The sequence below is a fragment of the Liolophura sinensis genome, chromosome 13 (genome assembly GCF_032854445.1).
Source record: "Liolophura sinensis isolate JHLJ2023 chromosome 13, CUHK_Ljap_v2, whole genome shotgun sequence".
Lineage (NCBI taxonomy): Eukaryota > Metazoa > Mollusca > Polyplacophora > Chitonida > Chitonidae > Liolophura > Liolophura sinensis.
In genome coordinates this window covers 12,401,145-12,421,539 of record NC_088307.1, presented here as the reverse complement: position 1 = coordinate 12,421,539, position 20,395 = coordinate 12,401,145, and the positions used below count along the sequence as shown (strand labels likewise).

At 38.7% G+C, this 20,395-nt stretch overlaps 1 protein-coding gene across 1 annotated transcript in view; it reads left to right on the top strand.

The window, feature by feature from the left end:
- Nucleotides 1–15,313, top strand: part of LOC135480360 (axonemal dynein light chain domain-containing protein 1-like) — a 33,024-nt gene extending 17,711 nt beyond the window's left edge. The window contains 12 exon segments of the mRNA XM_064760189.1: nucleotides 1–184; nucleotides 567–618; nucleotides 913–1,129; nucleotides 1,771–1,864; nucleotides 3,062–3,252; nucleotides 4,122–4,218; nucleotides 4,859–4,906; nucleotides 7,911–8,093; nucleotides 10,129–10,269; nucleotides 11,737–11,898; nucleotides 12,710–12,828; nucleotides 14,274–15,313. The exon segment at nucleotides 1–184 is cut by the window's left edge and continues 2 nt beyond it. Of these exon segments, the coding sequence (XP_064616259.1) occupies nucleotides 1–184; nucleotides 567–618; nucleotides 913–1,129; nucleotides 1,771–1,864; nucleotides 3,062–3,252; nucleotides 4,122–4,218; nucleotides 4,859–4,906; nucleotides 7,911–8,093; nucleotides 10,129–10,269; nucleotides 11,737–11,898; nucleotides 12,710–12,828; nucleotides 14,274–14,604 (1,819 nt within the window). The 3' untranslated portion in view covers nucleotides 14,605–15,313.
- Nucleotides 15,314–20,395: the final 5,082 nt, after the last annotated feature.

The following is a 20,395-nucleotide window of genomic DNA, read 5'->3' as shown; positions in this document are numbered from 1 at the left end:
GGTGCTTAACCAGGTTACAGAAAGCCTGGTAGGAGAGGTTTTCCTCAGCAGTGAAGAAGAACTGATCTTCATCCGTAAACACCTGGACAGCTGGACAGACAGCGCCATCAAGTGTTTTGGTCGTCACCGAGGACCCAATGACACCAACCACCCTGAGTTAGAAAATATGAAAGAGCTGAATCAGGTAATCTAGTCCTCTATTTAATTATAGTTTGTTATTAGTTTTAATGAAGCTTGGTTGTTCTTTTGTGTCATGTGAGCTTAAAATTATGTGATTGTGAGAGGCTTTTGCGAACAACTTTTTGTTGTCCAGATTTCAATAACTACAGGTTTCGAATACATTTGGATTCTGCCCACAATGCAATTCTCGGACTTGCTTTCATACTCTTCACACTGGGGGCAGCACTAACCTTATTGGTAAATGCCACTTATTATATTGTTAAGTCATTGAAAAGTGATCAAGAAACATAATTTTAATACTGTGAATTTTTTACCACACGCTTAAAAACAGTAATAAAATATTTGAATTTGTGTTTCTGACTGAATGATGGCTTTTTTGTTTTTAGGAAGTAGATGACTTATTGCAGCAATATTACATCCGGCTAACGGGAGAAAATGGTATGTAATTTAACTGAAGCTTAAATCTGTAAGCTTTGATACTGAATAACAAACTCCTTTAAGTATAGCTGGTAACATTTTGACATATATGTTCAGATAGCTTCTAAGATAGTTTTTAAACAGTAAAACTGAAACAGATGGTTTGAAAGTAATGTTGGAAGCTACATCGAAACTGTGAGGCATGGGCCTCCATTAGCATGCCAGTGCAGCACAATTAATTAGTCTATCTGCTGTAAGTTATGAAGTTTTTTTTGTATTTTTTTTAAATGATTAAGCATTATTCTGTTTTCACAGGGGCAGCCCAGGGCATCATTCACCTGTTGAACGTGTTTGAGACTTGGACGGGCAGACTGACATCTCATCTGAATGGGACAGCTGTCATCAACGAAAATGAATGGTCCAGATTCAACATTCTTCTGGATGATTGGCTGACTGAGGTCCTCCTGACAATTGATTACATAGGCACCACCCAGAAAACAGATGACCGGAATGAGAACAAGCATCACATCAGGTAAAGCTGTTTATCTTATGGGAAGGTTTGTGTGATGATTGACTAGGTGTAGGCACCACCCAGAAAACAGATGACCGGAATGAGAACAGGCATCACATCAGGTAATACTGTACATCTTATGGGAAGGTTTGTGTGATGATTGACTAGGTGTAGGCTCCACCCAGAAAACAGATGACCGGAATGAGAACAGGCATTACATCAGGTAAAACTGTACATCTTATGGGAAGGTTTGTCTGATGATTGACTGGGTGTAGGTACCACCCAGAAACATGACAGCTGTCACTGAAAGTTCTGAAGAGAATTGCCACACTTTGCCAGGGATCATTTTTTATAATAGTCCATCTGATTGCTTAACTGTAATTCTTCAACCTTTTTACATGTTTGCAAGGTGTCTATGTGAGCATATTCTGAAGGCATTATTGTCTGTGTACACTGATGAAACATTACTATTACATGTACTTTTTCTGAAATTGTCCAATCCAACCAATGTGTCCAAAATCAAATTAAAAAATGTGCATAAATTGCACCTAAAGTTGCTCTTTTATATGTGAAAAGGTTGAGGATAAATAGTTTTTAGCCCATGTTAAGTGTCAGAGTATATGTTGGTTTTAAGACTTCATGTAAAGTTATTTTCACTGCAGGAGAGATATCCATGAAGTGGTGAAGAAATGTCAGAAGTGGGTCTCGACAGCTACCAACTCAGTGGACAGTGAGGATGCAAAGTTGGTTGAGCAGGTACTTTAATTTAAACTAGGACAACAATTATATTAATTATTATTATAATTATATCAAATGTTTGTTCATACACGAACGCATTTTTACTTTCAGCTAATGCAGTTTTGTTTCTTGTTTTTATGAACAACCCAGTTATTATGACTCCTGAGAGAAACTGCTCTGCTGGCCCATTGGTTAGAATGTCCACCTTAATGTAGAGATGCCTGGAATCAAACCTGGGTTGGGTCTTACCAAAGACTGTCAAAATTTTACTTGTTGCTGTGCTGTCGTTTTGCCCATCCACTGGTGCATGGTTTCCTCTGCAAATAAAACTGCCCATTTGTGTATGATTTAAAAAATTCTTCAGTATTCTTATACATATATTTGGTCATCAAGAGGCATCAGAGGGTAGCAATGGGAGACTTGAGGATGAGCAACACAGAAGCTCCAAATGACAGTACAACACACCATTTTCTTCTGTGACGTTGCAGTATGCGTGTACTTCATACGTGTGTATGTTTTATGAGCACAACTTTACACCGATAATTGTGACCTGGGATTAAGATACAATGTATCTCTTAATCCCAGTTGTGATGTAATAAAGGAGTTCGCCAACTTTAGACCATCTTGATACAGGCAGGAAGGAGCTTTACAAGTCCCCGACTGCTTTCATAGGACTGGAATTATGTACAGTGTTCTCAGCGAAGAAAGTGTAGCAGGAAATGGGGTCCATGGTTTGATGCAGGACCCCAGCTTGCTGTGCATACAGGTTTCACTGCATCTTTGTCCACCCTACACAAAGGACATCCCATATTTTTATCTAGCTGTCTTGGTTACAACTACAGCTTCATGTCAGAAGGTTGTCAGTTTCCGTATGAGGTGCAATGGTTCCCTGCAGGATCTGCCTGCTTGCCTGCACCCCCTTTCAGCAGGGATTGTTATATTAAAGTGATTAGCATTCTTACGGTGGAGCCATGCGTGGGAAGGTCTGCCAGCAACCTGCGGATGGTCGTGGGTTTGCCCTGGGCTCTGCCCGGTTTCCTACCACCATAATGCTGGTCGCTGTCGTATAAGTGAAATATTCTTGAGTACGGCGTAAAACACCAATCAAATAAATCTTACGGTGGAAATCCTTTCATTAAATAGTTCACTTAATAGATATTCTTGCCTAGAGTTGTCATTTGTCACCCTTTACTCACGAGTTGCATTTACTTCCAGGTGGGTGCCCTTCACTCAGAGATGATCAAGTGGATGGTTCAGATACTCTTACGCCTGGCACCAAACAGGGGAGATAACTCCAAGGAGGCAGCTGATATGTCTCTGATAGGCAGCACAACAATTTCTCAGCTGCAGGCCAAGGCTAAATCCTTGTTTGAACGGCTGATATCCTTCTCTAAATATGTCACACTGTAAGTGTATGCATTGTTTTGAATTCATGAAGTAAACATCCAAATAACAGTACTTTTCTGAAGCCGATCTTCCTGGAGCCCCTGAGGTATAAACGCATTCACACAAAAAGCAATTTACACATGCTTGTACAGTATGTACAGCATATGTAAATTAATGTGATAAAAGATGATCACCAATTGTATTCAAAGTAGTTCATCATAGACCATTTCTCACTTAATCAACGATGCTATAGTGTTGTAAATTATTTAAGAGTATATTAAAAAACAACCAAACTGAAGTCATCATTAATAGACAAACTGTAGAGGAATGCATGTATGAATATCAACTCCTCAAAGAGGGAATTAAATGCTTTAAAAATTTGAATTCTGATTTTGATATGTATATTGAATTGTATTGTATTTTGTGATGTGCATTATGTCACAGACGTTTTTTTTCTACAAAAAGTCACTAAAAAATAAGTTTGTCAGTTCGCTGGTGGAGAGAGATTTACTTCTGGCATTCTGTTTTTCTTGACTCATATAAATCTGATCACCATCACAGAAATGAAAAGTTTTAAACACCTACATCACATACATGTAAATACATAAATAAACAATTTCTCCTTCCTTTGTAGTTTTCTGTGATGGTATTGTTCTGTTAAACACCAATCGATCAATTAGTCAATCATTCAATCAATCAGTCATATACATTTTCCTTTCCACCAGCTGCTGTGATGGTATTGTTCTGTTAAACACCAACCAGTCAATCATTCAATCAATCAGTCATATACATTTTCCTTTCCACCAGCTGCTGTGATGGTTTTGTTCTGTTAAACACCAATTAGTCAATCATTCAATCAATCAGTCATATACATTTTCCTTTCCACCAGCTGCTGTGATGGCATAGTACTGGACAATACTCAGATGCGACGCGACAGTCGCGATGAGGACCCGGAACATGAATACAGAGACCTGCAGAGACTACGGGTATGTACCTATGTGTCTGTATACATGTTACAGTCATTCTGAAGGGGCAAACATCTGTAGTCTTATCCATGGCTTCGTTGCCAAAATGAACTTCATTTTTCTTTTGGTTATACCCTGATTTCTCACAATATAAGGAAAATTTGAATATAAGTTTTAAGTAATATTTATCATAATGCATTTAATTTGATTGTAGGGGTTAAATTTGACATTAGCAGAGTGGATAAACATGTAATTTCGTGTAAAAAAACATGTAAAAAGTCATGCCTTAAGTGTAGTCAAAATTTAAAACTTCCAAATTATGCCTAACACTTTATAGTTTCAGAAATTTATGGTTCATCTGATATAACTATAAACATAACGTATTAGGTGTTGAAATAGACACGAAAGAGCTGAAATAAAAAGCTCCTTTCTTATAATTTTTTTTTATTATTAAACAAATCCATAATTAGGAATGAAAGAATTATGCCACATTGGCAGTACAACAGCCATACTATGGTGAACATGATTTGGATGTTAGGGAAAGAAGTAACAAACACTGTTCCTTTTTTCTGGTATTTTACACTGATTTTAAGGCTATTCTTCTTGCATTTTGACTTGTGTGTGGGTTTTTCTAACATATTAACATCTTTCACAACAAAAGCATCTTCACCAGCCTGAATTCTCAGGACGTTTAAGTGCCTGGGTAATGGTAAGTCCCTTATTTGCTGAAACCGCCTAAAATAACGCCTTTTCTTTTGTTTCTTTACTTTATTTTTGTTTTTATTTTTGCTTTTTTTTTGCTGCCAGCCAGCTGCTGGTTGTTAGATTTTAGTTTTAGAAACCAAGAAGTACCAAGTCAGTTTTAAGTTAAAATTTCATATTTTTTCATTTGACGTTTATTGGTACATTTGGTGTAATGTTTATAGATTGGTTGATTAGACTACGAGCTTGTAGTTTTTACTTCGTTGCTGCCAAGCTTAAGCTTTGATTACACGTTAGTTGAATTGTCCCGTTGCAAGCCATTTGTTGCAATAGTTGTACATTGCATGATGCCAAAGCCATTTTACTACATGTATGTAGCATACAACGTGTGCTGATTCCAAGTGTGAACATTTATGTGAACAGACTTGAATAGCCAGGGGTCCCTCCATGGCCTTTTGGTTAGTGTGCTAGCACAGAACAGTGACCCCAGGAGAATCTGATCAATGTGATTGGTGTGCGGTTCAAGTCCAGCTCATGGTGGTGCTTCCTCTTCACTCACACACGCTCGTTGGAAGGTCTTCCAACACCTGTTGCATGATCGTGGGTCTCCTGTGAGCTCTGCCGGGTTTCATCCCACCATAATGCTGGCTGCCATTGTATGAACGAAATATTCTCGAGAAAGGCATAAAACACCAATAAAATAAAATAAAATAAATAAATAAATAAATAAAATTGAACAGCCAGTCCTGCTCACATGGTGGAAACACTGTCTCGCTGCAACCCTTAGGTGTCATCCAGTGTTCAAATCCAGCTCTCGCTGATTCTGTTGTGGTTTTTTTAAGTGAGGAGATTTGTCAAGTACCTGACAAGGGACGGTGATGTATTCCTACACTCGCTCCAATTTCTTCCTATGATAAAACTGACCGTTATTACATGATTTCTTGGTTCCGTGTTTTGAACGTAAAAAAAAGCCATGTGGTGCTGGTTAACCATTCAGCATAGACAGGGTTATGTTGCTTGGGGGTGGGGGTGGGGGTGGGGTAGTGGGGCATTGAATTAGCTAATCTAGCTCTTTTCAGCATCATGGGAGTTTGTTTATGTGCCAGCACTGTAAATTTAACATGTGGATGTAACAAAAACTACACTTGGAAATTTCAGTTTTGTATTTACACTGCTTTCAAAATGTCAGAGAAGTGTATTATATATAGCTATAATTGCCTTGTGTAATTGGATGAGTTAAGCTTCAAGATGTGATTTTCATTTGCTTCTGAATTGCTCCTTAATTAGAGTTGTTTAAATTTCAAAGACTTTAACACCCACTAGTGGACTAGATTGCCTCAGTTTATTAGAGTATATAAATTTTAAATTTGAGATTTTTTGTGCTGGGACACCATGGTCAATGTTGTTCCCTCAAATGTTTTTTTTTTTTGTGTGTGTCAGTATTAGTCAGATATCAGATACTTTTATAGCAGCTTTTGTCTGTTGTCAGTGCTTTAATAGCTTTAAAATACATGCCTGTTTAGATGTTACTATTTAATATTTCAGTCTTATGTATTAGCATTTATTTTGCAGCGTGTACATGTAGCTGTTGACTTTACCGTTAATATGGTGAAATGTGTTGAGGTACATGAAATGGTTTGTAAAAGTAGAGTAAAGTAAAGTAAAATATTCATGTTTGTATATATGCCATAAACCCCCATCAAATACATGATTAAATATCTGTTTATAACCATGTATATCATTAAGCTTTTAAGTGGTAGCGTTGCCTTGTTTTCCTGAAAGAGTGGCAGATCAGGTTTAACATTACAAGTATCAGGTTTGATATAAATCTCGTTTGGTGACCATAGCTAAAGTCTCTTAAAGTGAACTTTATGAACTATCCTAAATGACTTAAAATTTTTGCCCACAAAAGTGCATTTTCAAAGGCAAATAAATGTCACAAAATACTGTTTTTGATGCTGAAACTTACAGTTTTTCCAACAGAATACCACCCCCATGTATCACCGTAAGCAAACCTCAAAACACCTTTCTGAAATCAATAATACTCTCACAATCAGGAAAAATGGGCAAGTTAGTCATGGACGAAATTTATAATTATTTAGGGTATTGCAAAAGTAAAACACTAACTCAATGATTCAATTTTTTGAACGGCAATGTACGTGTAGAAAAACAGTTACCACTTGGTGTGATTCTCTAGCAAAAGAATCACTTGTTACTAACAATGGTTATTGGACCACGAAAGCTACAAAATGTTGTTCATTCCCTCACTCAGTGGCTCGTGAGAATTACAGCTTCAGTAGACTTGTCGAGTTCCAGAATCACTGCCAAATTAGACTTAAAACTTAAGGCATGTAGCTTCTTTTGCGTAGTGCTCTAAGCATTTGTGATGAAGGGCTGAGTTCTGGTCTGGGCAGTAGGTGTCAGAATACTGTGACTGGGTGAGATGTCTTTCTCATGTCCCTGGCATGGCTTTCCAGTGAGGTAGCATTATAAAATGTCCTCATTGACACCAGCCAGTGTTACATGTACAAAGATCAAGCTAAAACAGAACAGAACCCTTCGTTGTACCAACCAACCAAATAAGTAAATAAATGATCGTTTTGGTGCAAGTAAACAGTCGCAGGTGCTATCATGTGCTCTTACATGAAGTTCTGTGCTTTCTACCAAATATACCACACACAGGATAGTTGGCCAGTTAAATGCATATGTAGGCAGGGGATTTACTGGGCACTTTGGTTTCATCAGTCAGTGAAACTAAAAACTCTTGAATGTAACATAATACAGCCAAGGAAGACATTGGATGCTGCTGTTTATCTTCAGAATACATTATTGCACAAACAATGATTAAACTTTTTAAAATATAATTGCCATTGGTGATTGATTGTACCAAATGCAAATTTTTGGTTTGTTTTCTTTTGGTTTGTTTTTACCTGTCTTAAATTTAGATTTTGTGTTTTGTTCAAGCATTTACATTTACATGCATCTGTATAGAGTTTCTTTTTAAATCACAGACGGAGTGTAATGATTGGGTAGAAACAGCCAAGATCCTCATGTCTCAACTGACTGGGGAACCAATAGAAGTCCTGTTCCCATTAGTCGCCAGCCCATCTGGTGGTAGTAAGAAAACCCACCATCCTGGAAACAAACAGAAACCAGCAGCTATGCCTCCACAAACCCCTAAATCTCAACAGGAGGTAAGTAAATTCATTATTCAGGTATAGCTTTCTCTCCCACCACACACCGTATTTCACCAAGTTTAGCATTTTTCTCGTAAGACATATGTTCTCGCACAGTTGATGGGTGGCCACGCTCAGTTGACGGGTGGCCCACGCACAGTTGATTGGTTGCCCACACATAGTCATTGGGTGGCCTACGCGAAGTCAATGGGTGGCCCACATGCAGTTGATGGGTGGCCCACGCACAGTTGATGAGTGGCCCATGGGCAGTTGATGGGTGGCCCATGCACAGTCTGTGAGTGGCCCATGCACGATCGATGGATGGCCCATAATCAGTTGATGTGTGGCCCATGCACAGTCGATCGGTGACCCCGCGCAGTCAGTGGGTGGCCCACACACAGTTGATGAGTGGCCCATGTACAGCTGATGAGTTGCCAACGCGCGGTTGATGGGTGGCCCACGAACAGTTGATGAGTGGCCCACGCTCAGTTGTTGGCATCGTCCTTAGCAATTCTCACGCAGATCTCATCACCGGCCGGTACATGTAGTCTTATTTATACCATTTTAGGGCAGTTTAGCCTTTGCCTACACTAGCTTTAGTCTGCTTACCTGGTAAGGTAGGCATGAGGACAAGAAATCAGTAGTGAGTGGTTTAACTCTCACTCATTCAAGCCAGTGAAAATGTGAGCAAGCCCAATGCTTGGCTTCAAAATTTTGCTTTCCCGATTCTCAACGAAGTTTATGTGGAAATGTAAAATCGTAACAGCACTCCCAGAAACCAGAGATGATGTAAGTTCTTTCACCGAAATCTGTACTAATATTGTCAATTAGCCATTCGTGGTGCCTAAAGTGTCATGTATAAAGCCTGTTATAACTATGCACAGTTGAATTTGTCAGAAAATTTTGCACGGATCGTGTATTGTACTTGAAGGTTATGGTTTTGCATTCACCGAATAATTGCGCCAACATTAAACCCTCGACCTGTGTATTATCATGATTATGTGGGAATTAGTAACCACTCGGAGAACTGCACCATTTGTGAATATCATGTTTTTTTTTCATTCTGAGAGGACAAACAAAGTTAGTGTTGAGCAACGTGGTATTTGTTACAAGTTAGATGAGTTTATCTATGAATGTGAGTGTATGTCGTAAAGCCCTATGCGGATGATGGTCGGATCCCACGCCCATCACACATGGATCCCACGCCCATCACACATGGACCCAACGCCCATCATTCGCCCATCATGGAACACCCATCTTGGCTGTATGATGGGCGTATGATTTTACTGTTAGGATCAAACAGTACTGTATGTGTTTGGCTGTGGATTTTTTTAAGGCAAAATATATGTCGGGTACATGACCTGCTGAAATGTTGTGGTTTACTCCAGGGTTAGTTTCTGTTTTTTTCCACTTGCAAACATCAGAAAACCCTTTTAAAACCAAACATGCTGCCAGCAAGCATAAATCCAAGAGAGCAAACCTTCGCCACAGCTAAATGCACAAATTGCTTCCTTAACAACATGTTCCAACAAAGACACTTATATGTAACATGGTCAAAAATCCACTGGCCAATGCCATGAGAGCCATTTCTCACTCAAGTCAAAATTAAGAATCTTGTCACATTGCTTACATTTTGATACTGGAAGTTTCAATTTTGATACTGATATCTTGGGGTTAACAGCTGATCAAGATTTTAATGTATGTCTCAGACCCCAAAAGTAAGCTGTATAAGCATATTTGAGATTTTGGCTGTATTTTGGCTGTATTAAGTCAAAATTGGCTGGTTGGAATCTGTTCCAGATGCAGTTCAACACCAAACATACCAAAATGTAACTGATTGGTACTTTGGTAAATTGAGCGAGTGAGTGCTTGGGGTTTAACATTGTACTTAATAATTTTTCAGTCATGTGACAATGAAGAAATCCTTAGAGTGTTTGTTGCAGGACGAATTTCCACCGTTCTTCTAATGTGAGCATGACATTTTCTGTAAAGCTGCTAACAGACACAGTTGGCTTACAGATTATTACAATTTTACTCTTGTTTTGTTACTCAGGACCCCAGCACCAAATCTTTAGGAACAGAGACACAGCCGACTGAGGAGCTTCAGAAAGGGGAGGCAACTGTTACACAAGGTCCTGAAGGCAAAAGTGAAGGAGGACAGGAGAAGACTACAGAAGCTGCTGATGAGAAACAAGTAGGTTTATGGCTGACATGATTAATTAAATCTTAATTAATTTAAAAATTAAAATTAATTAAATACAAATAATACAAATAGTATGGCTCTTTTATGGAGATGACATACATATAAGCTAGGGGACTCAGTTGGCTCAGTCGGTTAGTGTGATGGAGCGGCGTGATCACCCAGGAGCCTCACCAATGCGGTCTCTGTGAGTTCAAACCCAGCCCATACTGTCTTCCTCCGTGGCCGTACGTGGGAAGGTCAGCCAGCAACCTGCGGATGGTCATGGGTTTTCCCCTTGACTCTACCCGGTTTCCTCCCACTATAAAGCTGGCCACCATCGTATAAGTGAAATATTCTTGAGTATGGTATAAAACACCAATCAAACAAATAAATCAAATACAGGTAAGCTGATCTGGGGCCAGCCATTGTGGAGTGACCTGACTGAACCCCCAAAGAGCCCCTGAAGTATTTAATATTGGAATATTGATAGAAGTTTGTTTCTTTTTTCTCTCAGTGTTAATTTTCAGAATTAAAAGAAAAATTCCTGCCAACTTAATACCTTTTTTTTTTCTGATACGATCGGGTTTACACCCAACAAAGAATTGTTACAGATGGCCTAGCAGAAAAACAGGGTTCCCACATGTCCTGGAAATCATTGAAAATGTTTGAATTTTGTTGAAAAAGGATTTCGAAATGTTTAAAGTGTTTTTAATAAAAAGTGCATACCCTTACTGACCTAACATTTCACCCTTAAAAGTGCATTTTAGAGACAAATAAAATCACAAAACATTATTATTGGCATTGAAACTTAAAATTTTCCAGTAGAACATCATCCCATGTCCCGAGCAAACCTCAGAAAACCTTTTTAAAATCAGTAGAAATCCGAATCAGGAATAATGGGCGAGTTAGTCACGGACGAAATTTATGTTCATTTTGGGTATTTTGAGGTAACCCTTCTAAAGGAACCAGATTTTTCAGTGTAAATATCATCTTGTATGATGTTCAAAATCTTCAAGTAAATCAGCTACCATTCCAAAATAGTGTGATTTCTAGAGGAAGGTACATGTACATACATACATAAAACTGAATAGCCCTTCAAAAGGGCTCAAAAACATATGTTATTAAGACCTTGAGAGTCCCGGGAAAGCATTTTCTGTCACATTGGGAAACATGAGGACAATTCTTTGCATGAAGAAGTGTCTTTAACAACATTAAAGGAGTTCTTACTCTGCTGCAGTTCTTCAGCCTTTTTGCGTGTGTTTATCCGAGCATATGCTGAAGATATTATTCTGTGTTGACTTATAAAATTGTACTTTTGTGAAGCCCTGAAACTGGCCAATCCAGTCAATGTAATTTTTGTCTCCAAAATCAAATTCAAAATGTGCATAAATTGCACAGAATTTTACTGTTCTTTATATGCAAAAAGGTTGATGAATTAAGAGATGTTATTCTCTATTGTAAATACCTGGTTTATTTCAGGTTGATGAACCATCCTCATCCATACCCCAGGGGGGTACAGAGGAGGAAGGTGGTACCCCAGGGATGAGAGATGAAGGGGAGGGGGAAGAGGTGGAGCGTGTGGAGGCCATTGGATTTGATATGAACACTCACGTACACAACTTGGCTGAGAAGGCCTCTTTTGTAAGTATACCTCATCTCCAACACATTCATTTATATGTAATAACAAACATCAGTGGTTAAAAGGTTCAGACCATTTTTGTGTGTGTCTGTTTGATTTTATATGAGGTACATGTGTGTTTCGAAACATTTGCATGAATTCCCATGGACCCTACATGGTCAGTTCAACTAACGAAGTGTTTTCCTGAATGAAAGCTGTTGTAGTCTGGGCAAGAACTGGATTTGAACCGATGACCTCACTGATGTTTTTGGCCTTTTGCATTACCCTGTTGCTTTAACCTTTTTGCATGTTCTGCCAGTGTTGGTTTAAGCATACTGTTAGGGCATTTCTCTACCAAGATGGCAAAAAAATTATTAATTGTTATTAAAACCACTAAACAAAAATCATTGACATAATCAAAAAATTAATTGTTAAGTTGGAAATATTGCATGTAAATTTGCCATTTAAATGAAGAGTTGAAGAAATATAGTATGTCTTTATACAGAGAACTATTGTTGATTCTAGTATAGTTTCAACTATTGTTTCTTTGTTCGTTAAAAAATAAAAGAAAAAACAAACAAGGAAGTATAAGAGTATATTTTATGCCTTTATTCACCATTTTGTCCGTCATTATTCACAGTTTTGTCCGTCATTATTCACCATTTTGTCCGTTGTTATTCACCAATTTATCCGTCATTATTCACCATTTTTTGTATTTATTCACAATTTTTTGTCTCTATTCACCATTTTTTGTCTGTCATTATTCACTATTTTTTGTATTTATTCACCATATTTTGTCTTTATTCACCTTTTTGTTCGTCTTTGTCAACTCAGGATGAGTCTACTCGTACCACAAGCCCACAGATCAAAAAACCAGTACAGCCCAAGTCACCAGGTCTCAATGTCACATCAGAACCTTTGACTGCCTTACAGACTCTGCAGACACAGTTATTGTGAGTAGCTCTCTGATAACACTATAATAGGTGCATTTAAGGCTTAGTTGTTTCATAAACTGTGGGGAGAAAGTGTCGTACGTGTCGCATTTGACCCTTTCCAGACTGAAAAGTGGTTGCTGACGATAGACATTAAAGTGGAGTGAGGAGTGAGCAGCGTAAAAAAGAATGTGATAAAGTATTTATGCAGTGCCATCCATGCCCAAACTAGACACAGCTGTGAGTGAGTGAGTGAGTGAGTGCTTGGGGTTTAATATCGTACTCAACAAGTTTTCAGTCAAATTACGACGAATGTATCCGGATGTATAAGGATGTGTGTAATGTGTCTCCTTGTCACAGGACGGATTTCCACCACTCTTTTATCTAGTGCTGCTTCACTGAGAAGACTTGCCGAAGGCAAGTAAGCCGCCCCACCCGAGCCGTTATACTGATACGGGTCAACCAGTCGTTGCACTATCCCCGTCATGCTGAACGCCAAGCAAGGAAGTTACAACTTCCTCTTTTAAAGCCTTAGGTGTGACTTGACCCAGGATTGATCCTGGATCTACCGCTCCTGAAGCGGACGACACAGCTATGAAGGCGGACAGTCCCATGTTAATGTTCTGCTTAAACAAGCTCGTGTGTGGTGTGTGAAAGTGATAAAAGAGACAAACTTCTAAGAGCACCAAGTTGTAGGCAGAAATGTTCCACTTCTGTGCAAATATGACTTTCTGATGGTGGTATCTTGTAAACATTAGTATAATAAAAGCACACAAACATACACAGAGAAGGGTCCTCTATGGCCAAGATGGATGGTGTGCCCGCGCCATACAATGACCCAGGAGCCTGTCACCAATGTGGTCAGGGTTAGTTCAAGTCCAGCTCGTGCTGGCTTCCTCTCCGGCTATACGTGGGAAGGTCTGTCAGCAGCAACCTGTGGATGGTCGTCAGTTTCCCCCAGGCTCTACCTGGTTTCCTCTCACTATAATTATGATAATGCTGACAGATGTCATATAGGTTAAATATTCTTGAGTACAGAGTTAAACACCAGTGAAATAAATAAATACAAACACACACATGTAGTCTTGCACGAAGTCATCTGGAGGCTACTTGGCTTCCGCCATTAGAACATACGTTACAAGTGGAAGAGTATGCCTGTAACTATCCAAAGGTCAGTGGTTTTTTAGAGGTACTAAGGTTTCCTCAACCCATCAAAAGTATTGTCATCATTATCATTGTCTAAGAGGACAGTTCCTTAGTGCAAGACTGGTTTGCTATAATGGGACACATGACAGTTAATATTTGATTGGAAAAGTGATAAATGCGAGGTTAATAAACCTGTCAGTCATCCAAAAGACATCAGCACAGTCATTGCAAAGGAAACAAAATCCATGCATCAGTAAAAACTGGTAGGATACTTAGATGTAGAATTGAAATAAACACAAATTTATTTTATTATCTTGTAGAAACACAGAGGACCGGTGTCAGAGAGCAGAGGAGAGAGCCATTGCAGCCGAGTCCAGTCTAGTGGAATGTGAGGAAAAGGTTCGCGCCTTAGAGAAGCAGCTGGCGCAACTCAAAGAGGCGCAGACCAGCAGGCTTAAATCACCAGAGCCTGTCGCCGAGAAATCAGGCCCCACTTCAAGCTCGCCAGTTGCATCTGACCGAAGATTGAGCAAAGACTCGTCAGCTTCAGAAAGCAAGACGTCTCGGGATGGCTCGGAACCACGACTTAAGAGAAGCGACTCGCGCTCCAGCAGCAAAATGGGCACAAGAGGAAGGAAGAAGACAAATTAACCCCGTCCTGTGCTTTTGATGTATTTGTGTAGTTTGTGTCTTGGCCTTGGGTCAAGTTCTTCATTTGATAATTGGGGAAGAAAGCATTTCTGTTCCAATTTGATTCTGATTTCTATCATAAATTTGATTTCTTTCGTAAGAAACTCATGATTTGATGACTGGAATTGTACCAATGTTCCAGAAGCAATCCATATTCCACTGAGCACAAAGATTACTTTATTAAATGAATTTTCTTTTTTTTTTTTGTAGTTCTTGGGCTTATTGTGCATGTAATCAAAGTATTTTAGTTAACTCTCTGATGTTGTCGTTATGTGAAGCCTCTCGGGAGTTTATCATTATCAAACATTATGATGTTTGCTCTAATAACAGAAACTAAACAGAGTGTGATACATCATATCACCATGTATTTATTGGTGTACTATTTATGTTGGTTAGTGGCACAACCAAAACCAAAAGCAATGGATTGAATACCATGTGTGATATTAGTTATTTCATGTTACAAACGTTGGTTTTGTGTTCACACAGTAAAATCAGTGGCACAATACAAGATGCAATTCAACATCCTTATGTAATTTAAATTTTAAAACTTTTTGGAATGGACACATAAAATGTTTGTTGTATATATATATGTCTATGATGTTGTGTTGTTGTTATAATGTGCAAGCATATTTGTGTTTAATTAAATAGTGTTGTTTATTGGAATATTGAATTTAGTGGAATATTATGTTTAATGGAATATTATATTATTATTGTATTATATTATTATTGTATTATATTATTATTATTGTATTATATTATTATTATTATTATTGTATTATATTATATATTGTGATTTTATCCGTCCATATTCCAGATGTGCAAAAATGTCGATGAATAGAATGTGAATATTCATGCTGTATGGCATGCTATCAAATGTCCCATTGTACTGAGTGTTTTAAAGGAACCTGTGATACTTAACAACTTATTCCAAGCATTTTTTCTGATTTTGAGGAAAATGATATTTTTTATCTCCGAATGTATTACGCTCTCCGAGCTCCATGCTGCTGACGTGTAAACTAAATACAGGGTATAAGTGAATACTTTAAGACTCTAGTAAATATGTACTGCTGAAGTGACGTAATACTGCTGAGATCTAAATGTGGATACTGCTAATTCTTGAAAATATTTTGTAAATTCTATACCTTATCAGAGATATGGACAACCCTGGAATCTGTTATGAAATATACATAGGTCATGTACGTTGTACATCTAATACATTGTCATGGTTTTTTTTGTTCACAAAAACTGGCTTCAGACAGGTAGAGACGTCATTTTAGAAAGTGGATTAAGTAACAGTATTATCGTTAATAGGATTACACTTTCTGAACACATTTGTGATCATCAGAGGGGTAATGCATGTTCGCTGTAAAATCTATTTTTGTGGAGGGCCTGTTGGTCGAGTGGTCTAGACGGTTGGCGATTTGGTGCCTGACACTGAGATCGCTGGTTCGAAACCCGCAATGGCCTCAGCCAAATTTCAGCAATAGAATCTGTGCCATATTCAGAAAGTGTAATCCCTATTAACGATAATAGTGTTAAGAACTGGCTTGCTTATATTGAACTTTCAAGACACTTGAAGATACTCGTATGTATGTTTGGATTTAATGTCGTACTGAACAATTTTCAGTCATATGACGACGACGTGTCATTATGTGTGCGCACATATATTGTGTCTTCTTGTGGCAGGACCAGTCCATGTCGCCATGACTCTTTGCATAGTTTCGTTGAAGACCAGGTGTCTTTCGCCAATTTGTGCAAATCGGTCCACCATAGGTCATTAATAACTTAATCGCCTGAAGGCGAGCACTCTGTTATCACCCACCCAGAAAGCTGACCGTACGAGTGAAAAATATTCCAGCATGGCTTCAAATAAGTCAAATATATGTATATATATATATATATATATATATTACCCCAGCGAGAAACATTGCCTGTATGCACACAAAATGGTCCAAGGGGTGTAGTCTTTGTTCTTTTCAGTTGTACGTCGCAGTTCATGTAATACTGCACAGTTTCTGTGGTACGTCATAGTTTCTTTAATACCTGTCAGTTGTATTCGTAAAGCAAAGAAGTAGTTCACAAGCACAACAGCGTAGCAGCAGAGTTTGGAACTGGATTGTGCAAGTCTGCGGCCAATATTGCGATTGCCTCCATTTTTATGGTCCAGGGCCCGATTCAGGACTTAAAAGGCTAACTAAGCGACTTTTAATTTGCGGTATGATAATTTACTTCTGAACCATTGCAATCGCACTTAAATGAATAAAGAAGCCTGCAACACGTTGCACAGTATAAAGAATATTGATCCCAACTTTGGCCATCTTTTTTTTGTAAATTACGTGAATAGCGATGACTGTCAACGGGTTTTAGTTATATCAACGTTTAGTTATATGGAAGATGTAGACGCCAAACCCTCACTGGCAGTGTGAAAGCGATACAGAATCGAGGCTGACAGTGAAGATGGGGTTTCTTGAGTTAAATCGTGCAGCCTTGGTTATGATTGAATGCATGTATAGCGTAATGAACCAGGAGTCTCTCACCAATGCGGTCGCTGTGAGTTCAAGTCCAGCTCATGCTGGCTTAATCTCCGGCCGTAAGTGGGAAGGCCTGACAGCAACCTGCGGATGGTCGTGGGTTTCCCCTGGGCTCTGCTTGGTTTCCTCCTTCTACGATGCTGGCAGCCATTGTATAAGTGAAATATTCTTGAGTACGGCGTAAAACACCAATCAAATATATAAATAAACAAATCAATACATGTATCATGGCTAAATTCAGAAGGCATATAAAGGCATAGCCTGGACTTGCCTACCTCTCAAATCAGCCAATAATAACCGATTCTGTATACCTTGAAAACGCAATTAGTGTGAAACATATTATTTAGTTAATTGATGACCTGACAGTAGATCAATTATACGTTTTCTATTCAGCTTGTAATTTTTATAATGTCAAATCATGCATTCAAAAAGCTCTTTATAAAAAGACAATGCGTGCATGGAGGAAGGCAGCAACGTGAATTAGGACATGTAGCTACTTTGTACTAAATCTAATCCTTCACAGTTTTGCCATCATGTTGAAAAAGAGATTTGTTGCGCAATGTTAAAGCGTGCATGATTTTGTGATCGACTGTCATCATTATACAGTGTAACTAGTGCTCGTGTAATTAAACCTGGCGTGTGTTAACATGCATAGTTAACAAATCTTAGTTTATTACGGCCGGGTCTTTAGCTTCTGGTTGGTCACAGTTGCTTCCATCCCCCCCCCCCCCCCAAGAGTTTTTGTTACCCCAACACAAACCACGGCGACCTGATCTTTGTTGAATACCCGTACATTGTAGTTTGGCAATTTAACGCACAGCATACAAATCGATCTGCTGACAAACCCGAGGGCTCGAGTTAACCTCCATTGTTGGACTCAACAGAATTTATATCACCGAGAGGTTTGGCACATATTGTAGCATCTTTTTATTTGATATACCCTTCTATGTAGCCGTCTGATATTTGGCTATATTAGACCTTTCTTTTGGAAAGGCCGGAAGCTTCGGAGTTTTACCTTTCTATGAAGCCAGGCGATATTGGAGCGGACAGTGGCAAAGTAGTCTGGTATTGGTACCAAGGTCTGAAACATCGGAGTTTTACGTTTCTATAAACCGGCTAACTGATATAAGAACAACAAAAAGTCGGTGATATTCCCAAAGGAGTCCAGTACTGGAAACGTCCATTCTTGGTCACATCGGAACTTTCTTCCCGCAAAACGCAAATTCTGCCATCGGAATTCTACCTTTCTGGGAAATCAGTCCATTTTAGATCATCAGTTTGTCGACAACGGATTTCAGTTTTTCAAAAGAGAAAAACAAAATCCGCTGACATTTTTGCCAACAGTTATCTACAGTTGTGACTGTTAAGGTATGGTTAGTTGTTCGTTACAAGAGGAATTTGGTCCCAAAAGTTTTGTGACAGTTTTCGATTTCCAAAAACGGATTTTTATGTGAGTGCTCCACAATTTTGGTAACGGCCTCCTAGGGCCGACTGTAATCTTTGGATTAAGTGGGCGTATACTGTATGGAATATCTTCCAAGTGTCTGTGTTGAGATTCTATGAACGTATCCGGAAAACTTGACTTTAACTGCTAAGGACTTGTGTCAGCGGTATACGGTGGTTCGGAATCAGAGATATAAAAATCAGATATTTTAATTCCAATCATCGTCAAACATTTGGACCCTGAGCAATGCAAGGAGAGATGTGAAGAAATCCATGCAAACACCACTATTCACCAAGTAAGCGTTAGCCTTGCCAATTGTTACAGGATCTGACTACCCGCTATACATCTATACTTGGTTGTTTTTGTATAAGTGTAAAACAGAGTATATCAAAAACCTTGTTAGGACGTTGTGGAACTAAATGATAAGTAGCGAGGTATAGGCCATTCCGCAGAAAGTATCGTACCTTGTAAGTTTCGGTCACTACTTCAGAGAGATCCAGAGTCTATTACCAAACTATTCTACTAAGTCCTGTGGCATTTGGTTCCAGAAGATTAAGTTTAATCCCATGCGTGGAAGGCCGTGAAGATCTGTTCGTTACTAGTAATGGCACGAACTGCTTTACTTCCGGTCAGTGGTGGTCATTGTTATGAAATCTGATTTCCAGCGATGTTTAGTAATTAAAGTTTGGGATGTCATAATTTTGCCTTGAAGGTCAGGGAGCCAAAATAAACGCTTCTAGGTCCATGGTTGTCATGTTATAGCTTAATAGACTGATTTTATCACTTTATCCATGCTTTTGGCATAGCATTTCAAGGTCAAAGATGGGCTAAAATGAAAGGATTTGAGGTACATCGATGATCAAATAAATCAAGTTTTAGAAAAGATCATCGGTTTTCTCTTTCAGAGATAGGCAACGAATCACAATATGGATCGTAACTTTACTTGGCAAGACAAAAGGAAGAACACCGTTCAGTTTATCACTAAAGAATTTACCTTCGCAAGTAAGAAAGACTCGTTTATCCCACCGGAGAACATCCAGGTCAGGCCGGTAGAGAAGAAAGAATCCGTCGTCCTTCCGAAAATGAATGAGGCCATGTATACGTTGCAACCAAAAAAGGAAAGTGATTCTGTGACTTGTAATTCCATGAATGGCAACTCAGCCGCACGTGGATTAGATAAGCAAGTCATATCATTATTGATTGATCTTGACCTGATTTAAGAAAGCTATGCCGGAGGTTTTTGGCCAAAAAATCAATCAGTCCAAATCCGAATTTTTGCTATTATTTTAGAAAAGCAAAATATTCACCTTTGAGAAAAGATCAGCCTCTTCTGTGCAAATGTTGACGTTCAAAATCGGAAAACATGCATGTGTGAACATGTATCTTGTTAGCTTATATTTTAGGAAATGTCACATTTTTCTCTTTTGTAACATAATATGCTTTTGCTGTATACATAATTTCTTTAGCGTTGTTGGTAATTTCATATATTACATTATCTTTTGGTTAAATAAATACTACTTGATGATGTCCATATTCCTTGCCTATTTGGTTTTAAATGTCGCCTCGATCATTCATTCGGTCAAACCAAGACGGAGTCGACCAATGTATTTGTCTGATGCATGCATGCTTGGTTTCATGTCTTGGTGCCGGTGCCACTTTTCATGTTTACTAATTAATTTCATTTAATTTAACGCCATGTTCAAGAATTTTTTCACTTACACATGTCGGCGAGTTGTGAGTTGAGAAAATAGGAATGCCTGGTCCCGAAACCGCAAAG